This window comes from Pogoniulus pusillus, chromosome 20 (genome assembly GCF_015220805.1).
Source record: "Pogoniulus pusillus isolate bPogPus1 chromosome 20, bPogPus1.pri, whole genome shotgun sequence".
Taxonomy (NCBI): domain Eukaryota; kingdom Metazoa; phylum Chordata; class Aves; order Piciformes; family Lybiidae; genus Pogoniulus; species Pogoniulus pusillus.
The window spans coordinates 20,508,323-20,528,441 of NC_087283.1; the positions used below are offsets into that span (position 1 = coordinate 20,508,323).

The window sequence follows — 20,119 nt, forward strand, 5'->3', positions numbered from 1 at the left end:
CTTGACTCTAAGGGTCCCAAAGCCTGGCACAGGCTGCCCAGAGAGGTTGTGGAGTCTCCTTCTCTGGAGCCTCTCCAGCCCTGTCTGGATGTGTCCCTGTGCCACCTAAGCTAGATTGTATGGTCCTGCTCTGGCAGGGGACTTAAAATTGAAGCTCTCCAGAGGTCAGTTCCAACCCCTGACATCCTCTGATCCTGTGATGTGAAAATGGAATCTCTCCAAGCTTACCTTGTGCTGAAAACATCTTTGCACATTCTGCCTCCCTTGCACCACCTCCCTGCAACCTGCAGATAAGGATACTTGGAGCCATCATGTCTTGAAGAGGCTGAGCAATGATCAGGGGTTTATTGCCTGGTGGTGGTGTGAGGGCTGTAGGCATCTTGATGAGATGTTCAGGGATAAAGGTGAACAAAAGAGTTTCCATCTTGCTCTGGGTCCTCTCAGGGTGAAGTGTGTAGGCTGTCAGCACCTGCCCCAGCTGTGGGCAGGGACTGAAGGAACTGAGGGCCATGTTCCAAGGCATTTCTGCTCCCTTGGCCAGGCAGTATGAGGAGGGGCAGGCAGCTGTGGAGCTTGCCAGGGTGCCCTTGATCCAAGGTTTGGAGCCCAAATGTATTTGCATCCAAAGAAGCTGGTGAAGGAGCTAGAAAACAGATCTCATGAGGAGCAGCTGAGGGAACTGGGGTGGCTCAGCCTGGAGAAGAGGAAGCTGAGGGGAGACCTCACTGCCCTCTACAGCTCCCTGGAAGGAGGATGGAGTGAGATGAGGGTTATCTCCCAAGCAACAAGTGACAGAGAAGGAGAGGAAATGGCCTCAAGTTGCAGCAGGGAGAGGCTTAGGTTGGATATTAGGAACAAGTTCCTCACTGCAGGAGTGGGCAGGCACTGGAGCAGGCTGCCTGGGGCAGTGCTGGAGTCTCCATCCCTGGGGCTGTGGTTCTGACAGAAGTGGATTCTGTGGCTCTGTGGTTTAGTGGTGCCCTGGCAGTGCTGGCTCAAAGATCTTTGCCAGCCTTAATGCTTCTGTGATTCTCTGCCTCTGTCAGGAAGCTGCAAGCCCAAGTGACCAGGGCCAGCTGAGAATCTCCTGGCTGAGGCTTACAAAGATGTCAGTTCCTTTGATTGAATCCCAGACAAACTGCAGGATGATTTCCCTTTGGAGGCTTGGGGCCGATGGAAGCACAAACCAGGCTAATGATCCCATCAGAACAGCTTTGGCTGCCTTCCCAAGCCAGGCTACCCCCTGGGCTAGAACCGTGCTGGGAGAGAGCTGATGGAGAGCAATCTGCCACCTGGCTCACCTGGCTGCCTTCCTTGGGCTCTCCCCAACCCCCCTCCTCAGATTCCTCCATCTCTCAGGAACGAGAATCATTTCCTCTCGGGCTTCTTGCAGAGGCAAAGGCCCTGCAGACCTGAAGTTATCTCTGGAATGTGTGTAAACACCCAGCTCAGGGAGCTGCTGTTTGCCCCCTTCTCCTGGGGGGGTTGGGAAGGGGCTCAGACCAGTTTGCTTTATGGGTTCCCAGCCCTGAGAATCGCCTTCCTCTGCAGGTGACCTGGCTGACCCCAGTCCCTCTGTGTGCATTTCACAGCACAATCACAGAGCATTAGAGTTTGGAAGGGACCTCCAGAGATCCCTCAAGTCCAACCCCCCCCTACCAAAGCAGGATAAGAGGTAGATTCGGAGGGGGAGCCCACCATGTAGGTGGGATTTTGGTCTTCTAAGAAGGGGAGGAAAGAGCAAAGTGGTGGCTTGCTGCTGGACAGGGAGCTGGGAGATGGTGTGGGAGGGCTCCATGTGTGTTGTGGGGGCGGAAAGAATGGGATTTAGGTGATCTTTGGGCAGAAAAAATGGGCAGTCAGGAGAAGGGGGGGGGGGGGCTGCACATGGTTCTGGTGCCCTCATCTTCAAAGAGCTTTGACATCATCAAGTCATAGAATAGGTTGGGCTGGAAGGAACCATAAAGATCATCCAGTTCCAACCCCCTCCTGCCTTGGGCAGGGACACCTCCCACCAGCCCAGCTTGCTCAAGGCCTCATCCAACCTAGCCCTGAACACCTTCAGGGAGGGGACATCCACATCCTCCCTGGGCAACCTGTGCCAGTCTCTCCTCACCCTCACTCTACAGGATTTCTTCCTAATCTCCAGCCTCAACCTCCCCTCTCCCAGCTTCAGTGCAAGTAGGGAGGCAAAAGCTTAGGAATGCTGTGTGGACTGAGACAGGCTCCGTGGAAGAGAGAGGCACAAAGAGCTGCACTCGTCAAGGAGCTCACAGAGGTGTCCATTCCTTATGAGTGCATCACTGATGAGCCCTGCCTGTTGCACCAAAACCATCCCTTGCTTTGGGTTGGAAAAGCCCTCTCAGATCATCCACTCCAACCACTGACCCCACACCACCACAGCCATCTGCACCCAAGTGCCATGGCCACAGGTTCCTTGAACACCTCCAGGCATGAGGACTCCAGCACCTCCCTGGGCAGCCTGTGCCAATCTCTGACCACTCTTGCAGCAAAGAAGTTTTTCCTCATCTCCAACCTAACCCTGCCCTTTCCCCTCCTTCTGTCACCTGAGACTAGGGAGAAGAGCCCAAACCCACCTGACTGCAACCTCCTTTCAGGTAGCTGTAGAGAGCAACGAGGTCTCCAGGTCTTCTTCTCCAGGCTAAACACCCCCTGTTCCCTCAGCTGCTCCTCCCCAGCCCTGTTCAGCAGACTCTTCCCCAGCTTTGTTGCCTTTCTCTAGACCTGCTGCAGTCCTTGCAGTGGGGGTCCCAAAAGTGAGCCCAATGCTTAAGATGTGCCAAGCACAAGGGCACAATCACTTCCCTACTCCTGCTGGCAACACTATTCCTGATGCAGGCCAGGATGCTGGTGGTCTTTCTGGGCCCTAAACCAGACAGGTAAGAAGGCTAAGCAGGACAGGTGGAGGGCTTGAGTGACAGGAGCCTTCAGCAGCAGCAACCAGAACTTAAAGCCAGGCAAAACCAAGCAGCAACCAGAACCTAAAGCCAGGCAAAACCAAGCTGCAACCAGAACCTAAAGCCAGGCAAAACCAAGCTGCAACCAGAACCTAAAGCCAGGCAAAACCAAGCAGCAACCAGAACCTAAAGCCAGGCAAAACCAAACTGCAACCAGAACCTAAAGCCAGGCAAAACCAAGCAGCAACCAGAACCTAAAGCCAGGCAAAACCAAGGAGCAACCAGAACCTAAAGCCAGGCAAAACCAAGCTGCAACCAGAACCTAAAGCCAGGCAAAACCAAGCAGCAACCAGAACCTAAAGGCAGGCAAAACCAAGCAGCAGCCAGAACCTAAAGCCAGGCAAAACCAAGCAGCAACCAGGACCTAAAGCCAGGCAAAACCAAGCAGCAACCAGGACCTAAAGCCAGGCAAAACCAAGCTGCAGCCAGAACTTAAAACCAAGCATCAACCAGAACCTAAAGCCAGGCAAAACCCAAGCTGCAGCCAGAGCCTACAGCCAGGCAAAACCCAGGTGCAAGCAGGCAGGTTGGCTCCGAGGAAGCGGTTAACTCCTAGCTGTGTTGTCAGCAAGCTGCTGGTGGCTGGCTCAGGCTGGATCCCTTCCAGAAAACACCACTTTAAACTGAAGACAAAGAAGCAGGCTTAGCACAGGAGGTGATCAGTGGAATGGCTTGGCCTGGTGCATCCAGGGGGTCAAAGCAGATGATTTGATGATCCCTTTTGGCCTGCAAGCTCTCTGCTCTCTGCGGAAGATGAGTGCCAAAGCCCTTTCACAGCAAGCAAGCACTTGAGAGATGTGTGTAATGAACTCGAAGGGAGCAGCAGAGTGGGGTCTGCTTGCCTGAAGGGCTGCCCCAAGTCGGTGGCCACCTGCTGAGTGGAGGTGGCTCAGCAGCACCAAGGCCACACTGCTCTGGTGTGTGGTGTGTGTCAGCTCTGGTCGCTAGCTGCGGACGGACGCTGCCTGTGCCTAACTAACGTTTGCTCCCTTCTCTCCATCAGGGTGAAGAGGCCAAGTGGTATGAGCAGCCTCCTGGGCAAGATTAGCTCCAAGAAGCAGAAGATGAGCACGCTGGAGAAATCTAAACTGGACTGGGAGAGCTTCAAGGAGGAGGAGGGGATTGTGGAGGAGCTGGCGATCCATAACCGAGGGAAGGACGGGTAAGGGACTGCCACTGAGAGCCAGCAGGGTCAGCACAGAAACCTGCCCCTGGGAAGGGATGAAAACTGCAGCAGTGCAGGTTAGGAGGTGACCTGCTGGAGGACAGCCCCAAGGAGAAGGACCTGGGAGAGTCCTGGGGGGCACCAAGTTCTGCGTGGCACAGCAGTGTGTCCTGGTGGCCAAGAAGGTCAGTGGGGTCCTGGGCTGCGTTAAGAAGACTGTGGCCAGCAGATGGAGGGAGGTTCTTCTGCCCCTCTACTCTGCCTTAGGGAGGCCCCAGCTGGAATACTGCATCCAGTTCTGGGCACCCCAGTTCAGGAGGGACAGGAATCTGCTGGAGAGGATCCAAGGGAGGGCTACAAGGATGCTGAAGGAGCATCCTGCCTGATGAGGAGAGGCTGAGAGCCCTGGGGCTGCTTAGTCTGGAGAGGGGAAGGTTAAGAGGGGACCTGAGCAATGTCTGTCAATATCTGAGGGCTGGGGGTCAGGAAGGGAGGGACAGGGACAGCCTCTGCTCACTTGTGCCCTGGGGTAGGATAAGGGCAATGGATGGAAACTGCAGCACAGGAACTTCCACCTCAGCATGAGCAAGAACTTCTTGACTGTAAGAGTCCCAGAGCCCTGGCACAGGCTGCCCAGAGAGGTTATGGAGTCTCCTTCTCTGGAGCCTTTCCAGCCCTGTCTGAATGTGTTCCTGAGTGACCTGAGCTAGATTGTATGGCCCTGTTCTGGCAGGGGACTTGAAATCAAAGATCTCCAGAGGTCACTTCCAACCCCTAACATCCTCTGGTCCTGTAATCCTGTGACCTTGTGACCTAGTAGTGGTTGAGCATGTCCCACCATTTCCTCTGTGTGTATTGCAGCAGGGAGTTCAGCACAGCCATGGGCTTGCTCCAAGGTTTATCCTAGGGATACATAAAACCAGCAGCTGTGCTGGAGTCACAGGGAGACAGGTATGGCTGGGGTCAGCCTCTTTCCCAATCACAAGTGATAGGACAAGAGGAAATGGCCTGAGGTTGTGCCAGGGGAGGCTTAGGTTGGAGATGAAGGAGAATTTCTTTGTTGCAAGAGTGGTCAGGGATTGGCACAGGCTGCCCATGGAGGTGGTGGAGTCCTCTTGCCAGGAGGTGTTCAAGAATCCTGTGGCCATGGCACCTGGGGCCATGGTTTGATGGCCATGGTGGGGTTGGGTTGCTGGTTGGACTGGATGATCTCAGAGGGCTTTTCCAAGCCAGACAGATCTGTGATGCTAAGGCTGACAGCTCCTCTTGCTGTGTGCTGCAGCCTCGAGAGCTCTTCAAGTGCAGCTGCAGCAGGGCCTGGCTGTGCTTTACCTTCTCTGCTGCCAGTGGCACACGCAGGATGAAGTGGGCTGAGTAAGCACAGTGTCACTCTCAGTATCACACTGTGGTGTGGGCTGGGAGGGACCTCTGGAGATCATGGACTCCAAACCCCTGCCTAGAGAAGGTCAAACAGGAGCACAGGCAGGCAGGTTTTGAATGCCTCCAGAGGTGCAGACTCCACCACCTCTCTGGGCAGCCTACTCCAGGGCTCCTGAACCCTTCAAGAAGATCCATCTGCCTCTGCCCTCTCTGTTTTTCTGTAACCTCAGACTGGGGGGAGGTATGGAGCTTTTTTGTGTTCTTCAAATGACACATTCCAGCTGCCTCTGTCCTCCCTCCTCCTGCCTCAAGATGCACACAGAGGTGGAACAGCTGGCAAGGGGCATAACGGCAACGCTGGGCAGCGCTTGGGGTCCTGCGTGACCTTCTCTAGGTGACCCTGCCTTGCCAAGGAGGGAGGGGATGGACTCAGTGACCTCCAGAGGTCCTGTGTGACCCTGCCTTGCCAAGGAGGGAGGGGATGGACTCAGTGATCTCCAGAGGTCCTTTGCAAACCCTCCTGCTCCGTGTTCATCAAGCAGTGTTCACTCCAAGGAGGTTAATGGAAGGCTCGTAAAAGTAAACGGCGAGGCCGTAAATAAAGCTGGAAGTTAATAACAGGCACCACGGGGAGGGATAATGGGATCAGGAGTGGTGTTTCCACTACAAGTGCTTTGCTAAGCTCTGGGACAGCTCATAAAATGGATTTTTATTGGAAGCTGTTCTTGTGCTCTGTGGGAAAAAGAAGCTGCTTACGTTCCAGCAGGCCGGGTGGCGCGGTTTGAAGCGCCGAGCTTCTCCCAGGATGGCTTTGCAGCCTTCCCCAGCAGCTCTGCTCCAGCAGCTCTGGCCTCATCTCTTCCTGGGCCTGAAACAGGCAGAGAGGCTCATTAGGAGAGCTGGAGCAGGGGACAGAGTGTTCCTCTGGGGTCCCAGGTGCAAGGAGGTGAGTGATTTACCTCCCGTATAGGTGTGGCAGAGCAGGCATGCACCAGCTCCTCACCATGGCAAACACAGAGTCAACCAGGATGGAAGAGAGCTCCAAGCTCAGCCAGGCCAACCTAGCACCCAGCCCTGGCCAACCAACCAGCTCATGGCACTAAGTGCCAACCTAGCACCCAGCCCTGGCCAACCAACCAGACCATGGCACTAAGTGCCAACCTAGTACCCAGCCCTAGCCAAGCAACTAGAGAATGGGACTAAGTGCCAACCTAGCACCCAGCCCTGCCCAACCAACCAGAGCATGGCACTAAGTGCCAACCTAGCACCCAGCCCTGGCCAACCAACCAGACCATGGCACTCAGTGCCCCATCCAGGCTTGGCTCCAACACCTCCAGGCGCGGCAACTCCACCACCTCCCTGGGCAGCCCATTCCAATGCCAATCACTCTCTCTGCCAGGAACTTCTCTAACACTGGCACAGGCTGCCCAGGAAGGTGGCACTTGGTGCCATGGCCTAGCCTTGAGCTCTGTGGTAAAGGGTTGGACTTGATGATCTATGAGGTCTCTTCCAACCTTGATGATGCTGTGATACTGTGATACTGTGGTTGAATCCCCATTGCTGGAGGTGTTTCAGAGAGACAGAGATGTGGTGCTGAGGGTCATGGCTTAGCACCAGCCTTGGTGGAGATAGAATAGAACAGAAGACTGGATGAGGCACTTAGTGCCATGGTCTGGTTGATTGGTTAGGGCTGGGTGCTAGGTTGGACTGGATGAGCTTGGAGGTCTCTTCCAACTTGGCTGATTCTATGAATGAAATGGAATGGAATGGAATAATCTATTTTGATGATCTCTTTGGGTCCCTTCCAACCCCTGACATCCTGTGAGCCTGTGATCTGCTCGCTGTGAGTTACCTCCACCTTCAAGGTCAAGGAAGGGAGAAGAGAGGAGCACTGATGGGCCCAGAGCTGACTGCATTTCAGAGCAGGCAGGCTGCTTGGGGCACAGACCACACTTCAGCTCCTCCTGCAGGAGCCTGCTCTGTCCCCTCCTTGGTGCCTCTTCTGCAACAGAGTTAGCTCTGCTCACCCTTCAGCTGGCAATCATTTACTCACCCCTGTGAAAACCAGGATGAGTGGTTGTTAACCCTTCCACTCAGGCAGGAGGGAGTGGGGCTCTGCTGTTGATGCAAACCTCTGGGCCCTGCTGTCCCTCTTGCAGTTGGAAATGTCTCCTGGCCTGGGCACAAGCTGTTCCTGGAGGTGCCTGCCCGGTGCCACACGTGCCTGCAGCCTGCTGAGATCATCCAAGCGTGTCTCAGGACAGGCAGGAGGCACTTCTTGTTGCTCAGAAAGGGAGGCAGGCTGGATTCCTGCTTGTGGTAGCCTTGCAGAAGTCACTGCTCACAACCTTGTGCCCCCTCAGTCCTTCTCCAGCAGCAAACCCTGCTTGGCCAGCTGAGCAGCCAAGCTGCAGCATCTTTCTCCTGCTGGTGCTTCTTATCAGCCAGCCACAGCCTGGCCCTGAGGTTCCCATGGCAGAGGGGGCACAGTGCCCACCCTTGCCTCTGATTTTCATACAGTCACAGAACTGTTAGGGCTGGAAGGGACCTCATGTTTAGATGCAACTTCTGATGTTCAGATTGTGCCCAGGTAATCACAGAATCACAGATGTGGATTGGAAGTGACCTCAAGGATCATCCACTTCCAATCCCCCTGCTGTGAGCAGGGACACCTCACACTAGATCAGGCTGCTCAGAGCCACATCCAGCCTGGCCTTAAAATCTTCCAGGGCTGAGGCTTCCACCACCTCCCTGGGCAACCTGTGCCAGTCTCTCACCATCCTCATGCTGAACAACTTCTTCCTAACATCCAGTCAATCTCCCTTCCTCTAGCTTGGATCCATCCTTCCCAGTCCTATCACTGCCTGACACCCTAAAAAGTCCCTCCCCAGCTTTCCTGTAGCCTCCTGCAGACACTGGAAGGCCACAATAAGGTCTCCTTGGAGCCTTCTCTTCTCCAGACTGCCCAGCCCCAACTCACTCAGTCTGTCTCCATAGCAGAGCAGCTGCAGCCCTCTGAGCATCCTTGTGGCCCTTCTCTGGACACTTTCCAGCCCCTCCAGATCTCTCCTGTCACAGGCTCCAGAACTGGGCACAGTGCTCCAGGTTGGGTCTCACCAGAGGCTGCAGAGGGGCAGAATCCCCTCCCTCACCCTGCTGCCCACACTGCTCCTGCTGCAGCCCAGGCTCTGCTTGGCCTCTGGGCTGCCACTGCACACTGCTGGCTCACACTGAGCTTCTCTTCCACCAGCACCCCCAAGTCCCTCTCTCCAGGGCTTCTCTCAAGCCAGGCACTGCCCAGCTTGGGATTGCTCTGACCCAACTGCAGAACCTTGCACTCAGTCATGAAGTTGGCCTGGGCCCAGCTCTGCAGCCTGCCCAGGTCCCTCTGGATGGATCCCTGCCCTCCAGCCTGCCAGCTGCACCACACAGCTTGGTGTGGTTGGTGAACTTGCTGAGGCTCTGTCCATGTCACCAACGAAGATGTTTAACAATTCTGCTCCTTTGGCCAGCCCCCAAGGACTATTTGCAGCAGGATTTGGGCTCCTGCAGCCTGGCTGAGGCCTGTCCTGGATTTGGCAGGAGGGGCTGAAGCGAGGAGCAGAGGCAGCTCCTCCTCCTCCTGCTGCTGATCTGCCATGTGCTTTATAAATGGAAATGTGCAGCCTCTTAACTGGGCCACCTTTGTAGGGCAGGTCCAGTGGGGAAGCAGCCCTGCTCTGGGCATGGAGTGCCCTGTGTGACTGGCAGGGGACAGGACAGCACCACCAAAACCCTCCCCAGAGCAGCCTGCAGCTGCCCTGCTTAGCAGCCCTGGCCTCTTCCCCAGCAAACGCCTTTCCTCTGCCCTGCCTCGCAGCTGCTCCCTTTCCCTGAGGCTGATAACTCCTGGGGAGGCACCGAGGCAGGTACCAAAGGTTGTTTAGCCAAGCTCAGGACGGGTGTTTGTGCCTCCCTCGTGCCCTTTGCCCTGCTGTTGGGCACCAGGGGAACCTGCTGCCAGCTGCACCAAGGGAACCGTGCAGCCAGCCACAGCCTGGGCACAGGGTTAGGGGTGCAGCGTGGAGCTTCCCCCCACCCTGCAGACAGAATCACAAGTCAGGGGCTGGAAGGGACCTCCAAAGCTCATCCAATCCAACCTCCCTGCCAGAGCAGGGTCACCTAGTGCAGATCAAACAGGAGCACATCCAGGCAGGTCTGGGATATCTCCAGAGAGGGAGACTCCACAGCCCCCCTGGGCAGCCTGTGCCAGGGTTCTGGCACCCTTACAGGGTAAAAATTCCTCCTCAATGTTTAAATGAAACTTCCTCTGCCTCAGCTCCCTCTCCTTGCCCCTTGTGCTGGCACTGGGCATCACCCAGCAGAGCCTGACTCCAGCCTCTGGGCACTCAGCCTGCACAGCTTTATCAACATGAATGAGGTCACCTCTCAGCCTCCTCCTCTCCAAGCTAAAGAGCCTCAGTTCCCTCAGGCTCTCCTCCTAACAGAGCTGTTCCATTCCCTTCAGCATCTTTGTGGCTCTGTGCTGGACTCTCTCCAGCAGTTCTCTGTCCCTTTTGAACTGGGGAGCCCAGAACTGGACACAGTACTGCAGATGCAGCCTCAGCAGGGCAGAGCAGAGGGGCAGGAGAACCTCTCTCCACCTACTCCCCACAGCCCTTCTCATCCACCCCAGACTGGCATTGCCCTTCCTGGCCCCCAGAGCACATTGCTGGCTCATGCTCAACCTCCTATCCACCAGGACCCCCACATCCTTCTCCCCTTCACTGCTTCCCAAGAGCTCAGTCCCCAACCTGTACTGCTCCCTGGGGTTGTTCTTCCCCAGGTGCCCTTGTCCGTGTTGAATTCCATTCCATTTCTCCCTGCCCACCCCCTCCAGCCTGTCCAAGTCTGCCTGAATGGCAGCACAGCCTTCTGGTGTGGCAGCCACCCCACCCAGGTGGCTGTGTCCACCAGCACCTCCAGCCTCTGTCTCCGTGCAGGGCAAGCGGCTGGGCTGGCTGCCAGGCTGCCTGCCCCCCTGGAAGCCCTGGCACACAGCGGGTGGTGCCTCCCGGGCACGGCGCTGGCCCCTCCGGTGCTCTTCTGCGGCCAGCCAAGGACAGCGCCACAGGCTAACGGCAGGGTTTGCTCCTGGTGAGACCACATTCCTGCCTCATGATCCATAGCCAGCCCCAGCAACCAGTCCCTGCCTGCTGGAGAGGCAGGGCAGGAGGAGGAGGAAGGCACTGACCCCGTGCTAGGATTGGCAGTCACAGAGGGGCCAAAGGAGCTTCAGATGCAGTTCTGGAGGAGCTTCAGATGCAGTTGCTGGTGCCCAAGCAGTCAGGGTGTTACCAGGCTGCCAGGGGTAACCCTGCCCCTCTGCCCCCCCAGCCTGTGGCCGCGGTGGTGGCGTCGTGGGGGAGGAAAGCCACACGCCCAGCGCCATGACACACCAATACACGACGTGACACCCCCCCCATCACTTCCTTCCCGTGGCCCCAGGAGCAGGTCACCTCCCTGCTCCAGGGGAGGAAGGGAAACGACACTCCCCTGCCCACCTTCTTCCTGAGCCAGCCTGGGGAGGGAGCCTCGGTGCAGGACCCTCCTTTGCCAGCAAGGGGCAAGGGTGGGGGCAATCTCTGCTGGCACTCAGGGTGCCTGGGGAAGGGGCCTCAGTGCAGGACCCTCCTTTGCCAGCTAGGGGCAAGGGTGGGGGCAATCTCTGCTGGCACTCAGGGTGCCTGGGGAAGGGGCCTCAGTGCAGGACCCTCCTTTGCCAGCTAGGGGCAAGGGTGGGGGCAATCTCTGCTAACACTCAGGGGCTGCCTTCTGCCGTGCCAGGCCCCTGGCAGCCAGCAGAGAGGAGCTGACCCAGTTGTGTCAGCCTGTGATGGGAGCAGGGTGGCAGCAGGGGACAGGCAGGGGAGGATTGCTCACTGGGGTGAGTTTGGATTTGTGCATTTCCAGCTTGGGCAGGCAGCAGCACCAGGGCCATTGTTTAACCTGGAGAAGAGGAGGCTCAGGGCAGAGCTCATTGCTGCCGGCAGCTCCCTGCAGGGAGGCTGTAGCCAGCTGGAGTTGGGCTCTGCTGCCAGGCACCCAGCAGCAGAACAAGGGGACACAGCCTCAAGCTGTGCCAGGGCAGGTCTGAGCTGGCTGTTAGGAGGAAGTTGTTGGCAGAGAGAGTGATTGGCATTGGAATGGGCTGCCCAGGGAGGTGGTGGAGTCCTCATGCCAGGAGGTGTTCAAGAATCCTGTGGCCATGGCACCTGGGGCCATGGTTTGATGGCCATGGTGGGGTTGGGTTGCTGGTTGGACTGGATGATCTCAGAGGGCTTTTCCAAGCCAGACAGATCTGTGATGCTGAGGCTGACAGCTCCTCTTGCTGTGTGCTACAGCCTCGAGAGCTCTTCAAGTGCAGCTGCAGCAGGGCCTGGCTGTGCTTTACCTTCTCTGCTGCCAGTGGCACATGCAGGATGAAGTGGGCTGAGTAAGCACAGTGTCACTCTCAGTATCACACTGTGGTGTGGGCTGGGAGGGACCTCTGGAGATCATGGACTCCAAACCCCTGCCTAGAGAAGGTCACACACTGGCCGTGACACCTGGGGACACAGTTTGGTGACCCTGGCGGCGTTAGGTTGGTGCTTGGACCGGATGATCCTAGAGGGCTTTTCCAACCTTAACCACTGCCTGCCCGCTGCCAGCCTGGCAAACCAGAGCCTGTGGTGCTCATCTCTCAGACATCCCTGGCTAGCAGGCACCAGCTGTGGTGCAGGAAAAGCAGCCATGGGCGGAGAGAAGCCGACCGCAAGTAGCTCCTGCCGGGGGAAGGGGGGTGGGGAGCCAGCACAGTGACCTTGCCGGGACAGCCCTGAGCGTTTGCCACCCTGAAACCGATGCAAAGGGCTTGCGAGGATTCAATTAGAGCTCCGCTTTGGAGCTGCGATTTCTGCTCCCTCTGTAGGTTAATTAGTAGCACAGCCCCGGGGCCCTCCGTGGCAAAGGGTTTGCAGCAAAAGGGCATTAAAATTCATCTGCTTGCCGTTGAGGAGCTGCGAGGTGCTTCTCCAGGTGCTGTCCTCCTTGCAGTGCTCAGGTGCCTGGCTGAGAGGGGAGAAGTAAACACTCAGCCATAGGGCAGAGCCGGTTTGTGGCTGGGAAACCCCTGGCCTGAAGCCCCCAGCTGCTTGCTGGGCGATGCTGTTGGCATCCCTCCTGCTGCTCATGCCCCTTATCAGCTTGTATTGTGCTGCTGTGGTCGGGTTCCAGATGCTTTCCTGAGGAGGGTGTGGGGCAGGCTCACCTGGGAAGCCAGTGGAGAGTGTTAGAGCTGCCTCTCCTGCCCTGAGACCTTTCCAGTTGCTTGTGAAGGTCATTTTCCAGCCCTAAGGAATGAGCTGGAGCCAGAAGTAGCCAGCTCCTATCTCCAGCCTGTGGGGATCCAAGCAACAGGGCAAGAGGAAAGAGCCTCAGGTTGTGCCAGGGGAGGTTTAGACTGGACAAGAAGAGCCATTTGTTCCCCAAAAGGTTTGTCAAGCCCTGGAACAGGCTGCCCAGGGCAATGGTGGAGTCCCCATCCCTGGAGGGGCTGAAAAGCCATGGAGATGTGCTGCTGGAGGACATGGCTCAGTGGTGGCCTGGCAGAGTTGGATTAATGGTTGCACTGGATGAGCTTAAAGATCTTTTCCAACCAAAACAATTCTGTGCTGCTGTGATCCTTCACCCTAGAGCTCAGTGAGTGTCCCAGGAGACACTCAGCAGCCCACTGAGCCGTTTATATGCCCACGGGGAGAGGCTCAGCATAGCAATCAGCTTATGGAGAGAGGAAGGCAAAAGCCTTCTCTTCCTGCTTGTCCCTTTGGGTCAGCTGTGCCCCTGGCTGCTGTTGGCACTGCTTACAGCCTCTGTCTCTCTGCCTCCCTGCAGGTACATCGAGAGGAAAGCATTCCTGGAGCGTGTGGATCACAGGCAGTTCGAAATCGAGCGTGACATTAGACTGAGCAGGATGAAGCCCTGACGTGCCAGGGGCATCCTGCTGCCTTCTGTGCCTGACAGCTGGCTGGGGGCTGCCAGCAAGCACAGAAAGCCATCCTCTACCCAAGACTCAGCCTGTGTCTCTCGACCTGCAGGCTTTTCCTTTTACTGTAATAGTTGGGGGCGGGCATTGGTTGTGGGCAGGGGACTCTTGGAGGGTTAAATGGCTCAGCAGGTGACAGCAGCCACCGTGTGGGACTCTGGCAGGCAGCTTTGCAAGGAGAAGAGACGGTGGCAGCCATCCTTTGCCAGCGCTGGGTGATCAGTGCCAGGGCTGGGAGGGTGCTGGAGCCTAGGGTGAGGCTCAGCTTGGTGGCTGCTGTGGGCTGGAACCCTTCTCCCTTCTCCCCGCTCTCCGCCAGCCCTGCAGCGCTCCCTGCCCCTCCGCGCCGTGCTCCTGCCCGGACAAAGCCCAACTGTCTGTACTTGTTTGTGGGGTCTGATGATGCTGGGGGGGAGGTTTTCAACAAGCTCGTGAAGAAATCCTTCCTTGTTCGTGCTGTCAAGAGGTCGGGAGCAGCTGCAGCAGGCAGGATGGGCCAGGATCTGAGCGTTCACATGAATAAAGTATTCCATCCCCGCTCTCTGGCGTGCTGGCAGCCTGGTTCGTGTGGGAAGCAGGAGACAAGGGAGCAAAGGGTCCATAGCTGCAGTGTGGAGTGGAGTGGCTGACTGTGAGGGTGAAAATCCTGCTCAGAGGTGCCTTGATGGCAGCCTGAGGGTCAGGGCAGTGCTCTCCCTCTGCGCTACTGGGGCTGGTGCGGGCTTAAAGCCAGAGCTGGAGAGCGATGGGGACAATGTGGCCCTCCCCTAGCGGTACCGATGGAGCGAGGGAACCCACCCAAGTTCGTGCAAGGACGTTCAGCAAGTGAAGCTGCCTGGGAGGGCAGACCGAGGCTGCGGGGTGTGGAGCCAGCAGCCGGAGCTGGAGGGAGCAGCGCAGCATCCCTTCTGGCGGCTCTCAGCGTTTGGCCAGCGCTCGTCCTCAGAGCAGAGGTGCTGCTCGCTGGCCTTCTTCCACGAGGTGCTCGGGTGGGAGGGAAGCAGCAGGAGCCTCATCCTTCCTGCTGACGGGGCGAGCGATGCCACCGCTGCCGCTGGCCCCTTGCCCCTGGCTCAGCTGCGGCCTCACGTGTCAGCTGCTGAGTCAGCGCTCGCTCTGTGCCAGCCCTCGCTCTGTGCCAGCCCTCGCTCTGTGCCAGCCCTCGCCGTGGGGACAAAGCACCACGTGCTCGGGGCAGCCGCAGCCCTGGGTGCCCGGTTATGGACGGGCTGAGCTGCTGCGGACCTGCTCCAGCCAGCCTGAAGTGGGGCAGAAACAAAACAAAGTGGGGGAGTGCTGACACTTTGCTCGTCTCCAGATGCTTCCGAGCCAAGCTGCTGCATTGCTTTGGGTTGCAAAAACAGTCCCTGCCCAGGGGAGGCTGCGGGGAGGTTTCAGCTCTGGACATCTGGCTGACAGCAAGCAGCCCTGGGCTAGACCGTGAAGGGAGCTTCTGCGGTAGCTGGGCTGCTGTCGTGCTCGGGAGGGTGGTGCTGGAGCAGCTCTGGGCCCTCTCTCCTCCCCGTGCGATGGGAAGGCAAACAGGTCCTGCCCTGCTTCCAGGGTCACTCCCAGCAGGGACTCCAAGGCAACCCGAGCTTGTTTTGCAGCAGGTCCTCACTGGTGGTGAGAGGCTGAGGGAGCTGGGGGGGTGCAGCCTGCAGAAGAGGAGGCTCAGGGCAGAGCTGATTGCTGCCTGCAGCTGCCTGCAGGGAGGCTGTAGCCAGGTGGGGTTGGGCTCTGCTGCCAGGCACCCAGCAGCAGCAGAAGGGGACACAGCCTCAAGTTGTGCCAGGAGAGGTCTGGGCTGGCTGTTAGGAGGAAGTTGTTGGCAGAGAGAGTGATTGGCATTGGAATGGGCTGCCCAGGGAGGTGGTGGAGTGGCCGTGGCTGGAGGTGTTGAAGCCAAGGCTGGCTGGGGCACTTAGTGCCATGGTCTGGTTGCTTGGCTAGGGCTGGGTGCTAGGTTGGAGCCTGGAGCCTGGAGGTCTCTTCCATTCCAACCTGGTTGATTCTATGATTCTATGCAGCTTGGCCAGGGGGTCTCAAGTGGGGCTGTAAGCTCAGAGTGGGCAGCAGGGAAAATCATTTGCCTTCTGCTGGGGCTGAGGAGAAGGAGAGGAGGAGATGCTGCAGCATCTTCTCTGCCCTGTGTCCCCTCCTGACTGTGATCCTGGAGCCTCACATGCTGGATCTAGGTCGGGCTGGGTCCTATCACCCCCTCATAGGCCGAGTCCCCACAGTGTGGGCTCCTTTGGGACTGCCAACTGAAATCTCTGCTGCTGCTGCTGGGAGCTGCCTGCCTTGCAAGGCCTCCAGTGTGGCTGCATTTTGGGGCTCAGCAGCATCTTGGCTTGAAAGTAGGTTAGAAATGGAAGGTCACTGTGTGTGCTGCATCACGAACAAGAGCTGGATGGAAGTGCCACTGAGATCCTGAAGGGCAGAGGCATCAACCTCAGCCCTACTCTTAACAGGCTTAAAGAGCTCCAGGCTGTGTCCAGAGAGAGGCAGGCAGCAGCAGGCTCTGGGTGGCTCTGAGGGGTGGTTCTGGGCTTGCACACACACGATGTGTTGGTGGGATCTGGCCAGCACAGGCTCCACTGCTTCCCAGTTTATAGATCCTGCCTGCCAGCTCCAGCTCTCCAGCCTCTCTTCTCTGGGCTTTTTTCTTCCCCTTCAGCTGAGCAAACGTGGAAAAAAATTGAAATCCTGGAAGCAGCTCAACCTGCTGCATAAGTGCAGTTTGACAGCAGCAGCCCAGAGCCTCTGCTCCCCTCTCTGCTGGGCTCCCCCCATCCTGGCAGCGTGGCATGCCCAGCTCGGCTCAAGGACGCCAGGATGTGGTGCCAGCTCCTGGCCCAGCAAGCTGGGACGGGCTCAGTGGGCTGGCTGGAGGCAGTCTCCAGCCTGAGGACAATTCCTGGCTCCCTCTGAGCACGCTCCCAAGTGTCCCACGTTTTTGCTCGGTTGGATCATGTATTCCTTGCCTCTCATTCCCGAAGACGAGGAGTGATTTACAGGGCTCCAGGAAACACAGCTTGGCTGCTGAGGAAGGAAAGAGAGCAAGCCCAAACCCCACTCTCCCTTGCTGTTCCCCTTGCCCAGCCACCCTCCCACGAAGCAGGGTGGCCGTGGGACCTGCCAGTCCTCAGCATCCCCCACCCCCCAGCCCTGAGCATTGGGCTGGAAGGGACCCTAGAAGGTCATCTTGTGCCACCCCCCCCTGCAGGCAGCAGGGACACCTCCAGCGCCATCAGCTTGCTCAGGGCCACGTCAAGTCCGATCTTGAATGTCTGCAGGGATGGGGCCTCAACCAGAGGAGCAAAGCTCCCGGGAGCTGCGAGTCCCTCTTCTGGGTCGTTCCCACCTTGAGCTGCCTTCCCTGGGAAGCTCGCATGTCCTCCGTGGGTTGGGACCCGCCTGGGATCATTCGGGTCCTGCAAGGAGTCCCCCGTGGCCCGAGCATCACCTCACCCCGAGGAGCTCCCCCTTCCCAGGCTGCCTGAAGGGGCCCCTTGTGTGGCTGGGACCCGAACAAGGCAGCGATTGTGTCCCTGTGCCCTGACGGCCGTCGGGGCTGCGGCGGCGGCGGCAGCGCTCCCCAGCTGCGGTGAAAGCGGCTGCGGCCACCCCCTGCCCACGGGCTCGCCCTCACCCAGCCCCCTGGTGGGGTTTGGAGAGGCTGTGCGTGGGAGGATGCGTGCGGGGCTGCTGCCGGTGCCGTGGGTGCGGAGGTGCCACTCTCCATCCAAAGCTGCTCTGGGGACAGGGATGAGGGAGTCCGTGTCCAGCTCTCGGTGTGGGAGGGGATTGAGATGGCTTCATCCCACGGGAACCCACCAGGTCATCCTAAGGATCACGATGGGATTCAGGGCTGGCTAAGACGTGAAGAGGGCAAAGCTGAAGCCATCCCTACTGACTGCAGGGGGGGTTGGACTGGGTGACCTTCAAAGGTTCCTTCCGACCCAAAGCATTCCATGACTCCCGTTCTAAAGCAGGGTGCTTGGTGTGCCATGCTGCAGCTGGCAGGCAGGAGGGGGCAGGAGGAGGCAGCAGAGCATGAAGCTGGCCCCAGGAAGGGCTGGTGTCCGGGGGGTGATGCAGGTGTCCAGGGGGTGATGCTGGCTTCAGCCTGTCCCATCCAGCAGCACAGGGAGGCTTCTGCCTGCAGTGGGTAGCAACTGGGCAGCTCCTGGGTCTCTCACCCAACCAAAGAAGGGTCATCCCCTGGGGTATCCCCCCGAATGCTGTTTGAAGTCCATCCAGCAGTGGTGGCACAGCCAGAGAGCCCCGGACGGGGGCGGGGATCAGTGGCAGCCCTCGACGGGGGATGAATGGGGAGAGGAACAGAGCCTCTACTGTTGGGGCAGCCTGAGGCCCATGCTCCTCCGAGGCTCTTCTGGAGGGGTGCCCCCCCCCCCCCCCCAATCCTGCTCTCTGGGAAGCTGAGCAGGCTCCTTCCACCATCCTGCTCTCTGGAAAGCTGAGCAGGCTCCCCCACTGCCATCCTGCTCTCTGGAATGCTGAGCAGGCTCCTTCCACCATCCTGCTCTCTGGAAAGCTGAGCAGGCTCCCCCACCACCATCCTGCTCTCTGGAAAGCTGAGCAGGCTCCCCCACCACCATCCTGCTCTCTGGGAAGCTGAGCAGGCTCCCCCACCACCATCCTGCTCTCTGGAAAGCTGAGCAGGCTCCCCCACCACCATCCTGCTCTCTGGGAAGCTGAGCAGGCTCCTTCCACCATCCTGCTCTCTGGAATGCTGAGCAGGCTCCTTCCACCATCCTGCTCTCTGGAAAGCTGAGCAGGCTCCCCCACTGCCATCCTGCTCTCTGGAATGCTGAGCAGGCTCCTTCCACCATCCTGCTCTCTGGAATGCTGAGCAGGCTCCTTCCACCATCCTGCTCTCTGGAAAGCTGAGCAGGCTCCCCCACTGCCATCCTGCTCTCTGGAATGCTGAGCAGGCTCCTTCCACCATCCTGCTCTCTGGAATGCTGAGCAGGCTCCCCCCCATCACCTCCTCTCTGCAGCTGAAAACCAAGGCAGCATCACGGCAAGGCATGGGGCTAAATCCTTCTTGTGATCCTGTTGGGCCCTGTGATATTACAAGGCAAGAGAAATGTCCTCATTATGCCCAGAATATTGGAGTCTAATAAATCCCCTCCTGCCTTACAGGATTTATTTCTCCCTTCATTGCTAGGAGACTCAGTGCCATGTAATCCTATTGCTGCTCCAGGCAGCTTTCCTCAGCATGGCCCTGCTGGGGCTGCAGGCAGGGGCTGCAGGCAGGAGCTGGAAGCACTGGCTGGAGCTGCTGGTCCCGATGGGAATGGTTCCAGGCACCCAGAATGTCTCAGTGACACTCCAGTTCCCTGGATGTGTGCAGTTCTGGAGCCCCCAGCACAAGAAGGATATGCAAGTGTTGGAGGCAGTCCAGAGGAGGCCACCAAGGTGCTCAGAGGGCTGCAGCAGCTCTGCTATGAGGACAGGCTACAAGAGTTGGGGCTCTGCAGCCTGGAGAAGAGAAGGCTTCCAGGACACCTTGGAGTGGCCTTGCAGTATCTGAAGGGGGCTACAGGAAGGCTGGGGAGGGACTAGTGACAGGGTCTGGGAATGACAGGACAAGGGGGAATGGGTTTGAACTGGCAGAGGGGAGATTGAAACTGGCTGTTAGGAAAGGGTTGTTTGCAGTGAGGGTGGTGAGACACTGGCACAGGTTGCCCAGGGAGGTTGTGGAGCACAGAAGCACCCAATGTGATCTTGGATCACATTGGGTGCTTCTGTGCTCCACAACCTCCCTGGAGGTGTTCAAGGCCAGGTTGGATGAGGCCTTGAGTGACCTGTTCTAGTAGGAAGTGTCCCTGCCTATGGCAGGGGGTTGGAACTGGCTGATCCTTGAGGTCCCTTCCAACCTAAACCATTCTATGATTCCATGTCCTGCTGTCCCTGGAGCCATGTCCCAGCATGGGGACCAGCCAGTGGTGCCCAGTAACAGCACAAGGGGTAACAGGCACAAACTGGACCATCAGAAGTGCCCTCTAAACATGAGGGGAAACTGCTTTAATGTAAGGGTGCTGGAGCCATGAAGCAGGCTGCCCAGAGATGTGGTGGAGCCTCCATCACTGGAGACATTCCAAACCCAGCTGGTTGTGTTCCTCTGTGACCATCTTGAGGTGGTCCTGCCTTGGCAGGGGGGGGTGATGGACTGGATGATCTTCAGAGGCCCCTTCCAACCCCTGCCAGTGTGGAAGCCTGTGCTGTGGTTCTACCAAAACACATCCCACTTTGGAGCAGCAATTAACCAACCCTGGTTGGTGTGGTTGGATGCTCCCTCCCTGGGTGTTTTGGGTGGATTTGGGTTAGGGTTTTGGTTGAGGGTATGGTTTGCTTGGGGTTGTTTTCTTTTTTGCTCCCCCTCCACCCCTGCCAACTGCTGCTCTGTTTTCACTCCCTCCTGGTCCAGTCACTTTCCATGTTTGGCTGCACAAGCACAGCTGGAACCTCCCTCCCTGCACAGACCTCCTGCACCCCTCCTGT

At 58.0% G+C, this 20,119-nt stretch overlaps 1 protein-coding gene across 1 annotated transcript in view; it reads left to right on the forward strand.

Moving 5' to 3' along the window:
* CFDP1 (craniofacial development protein 1) overlaps nt 1-14,126 on the forward strand; it is an 82,181-nt gene extending 68,055 nt beyond the window's left edge. The window contains exons 6-7 of the mRNA XM_064160503.1: nt 3,982-4,140; nt 13,435-14,126. Coding sequence (XP_064016573.1) covers nt 3,982-4,140; nt 13,435-13,525 — 250 coding nt within the window. The 3' untranslated portion in view covers nt 13,526-14,126. The remainder of the gene's footprint in view (nt 1-3,981; nt 4,141-13,434) is intronic.
* The last annotated feature ends 5,993 nt before the right edge of the window (nt 14,127-20,119 follow it).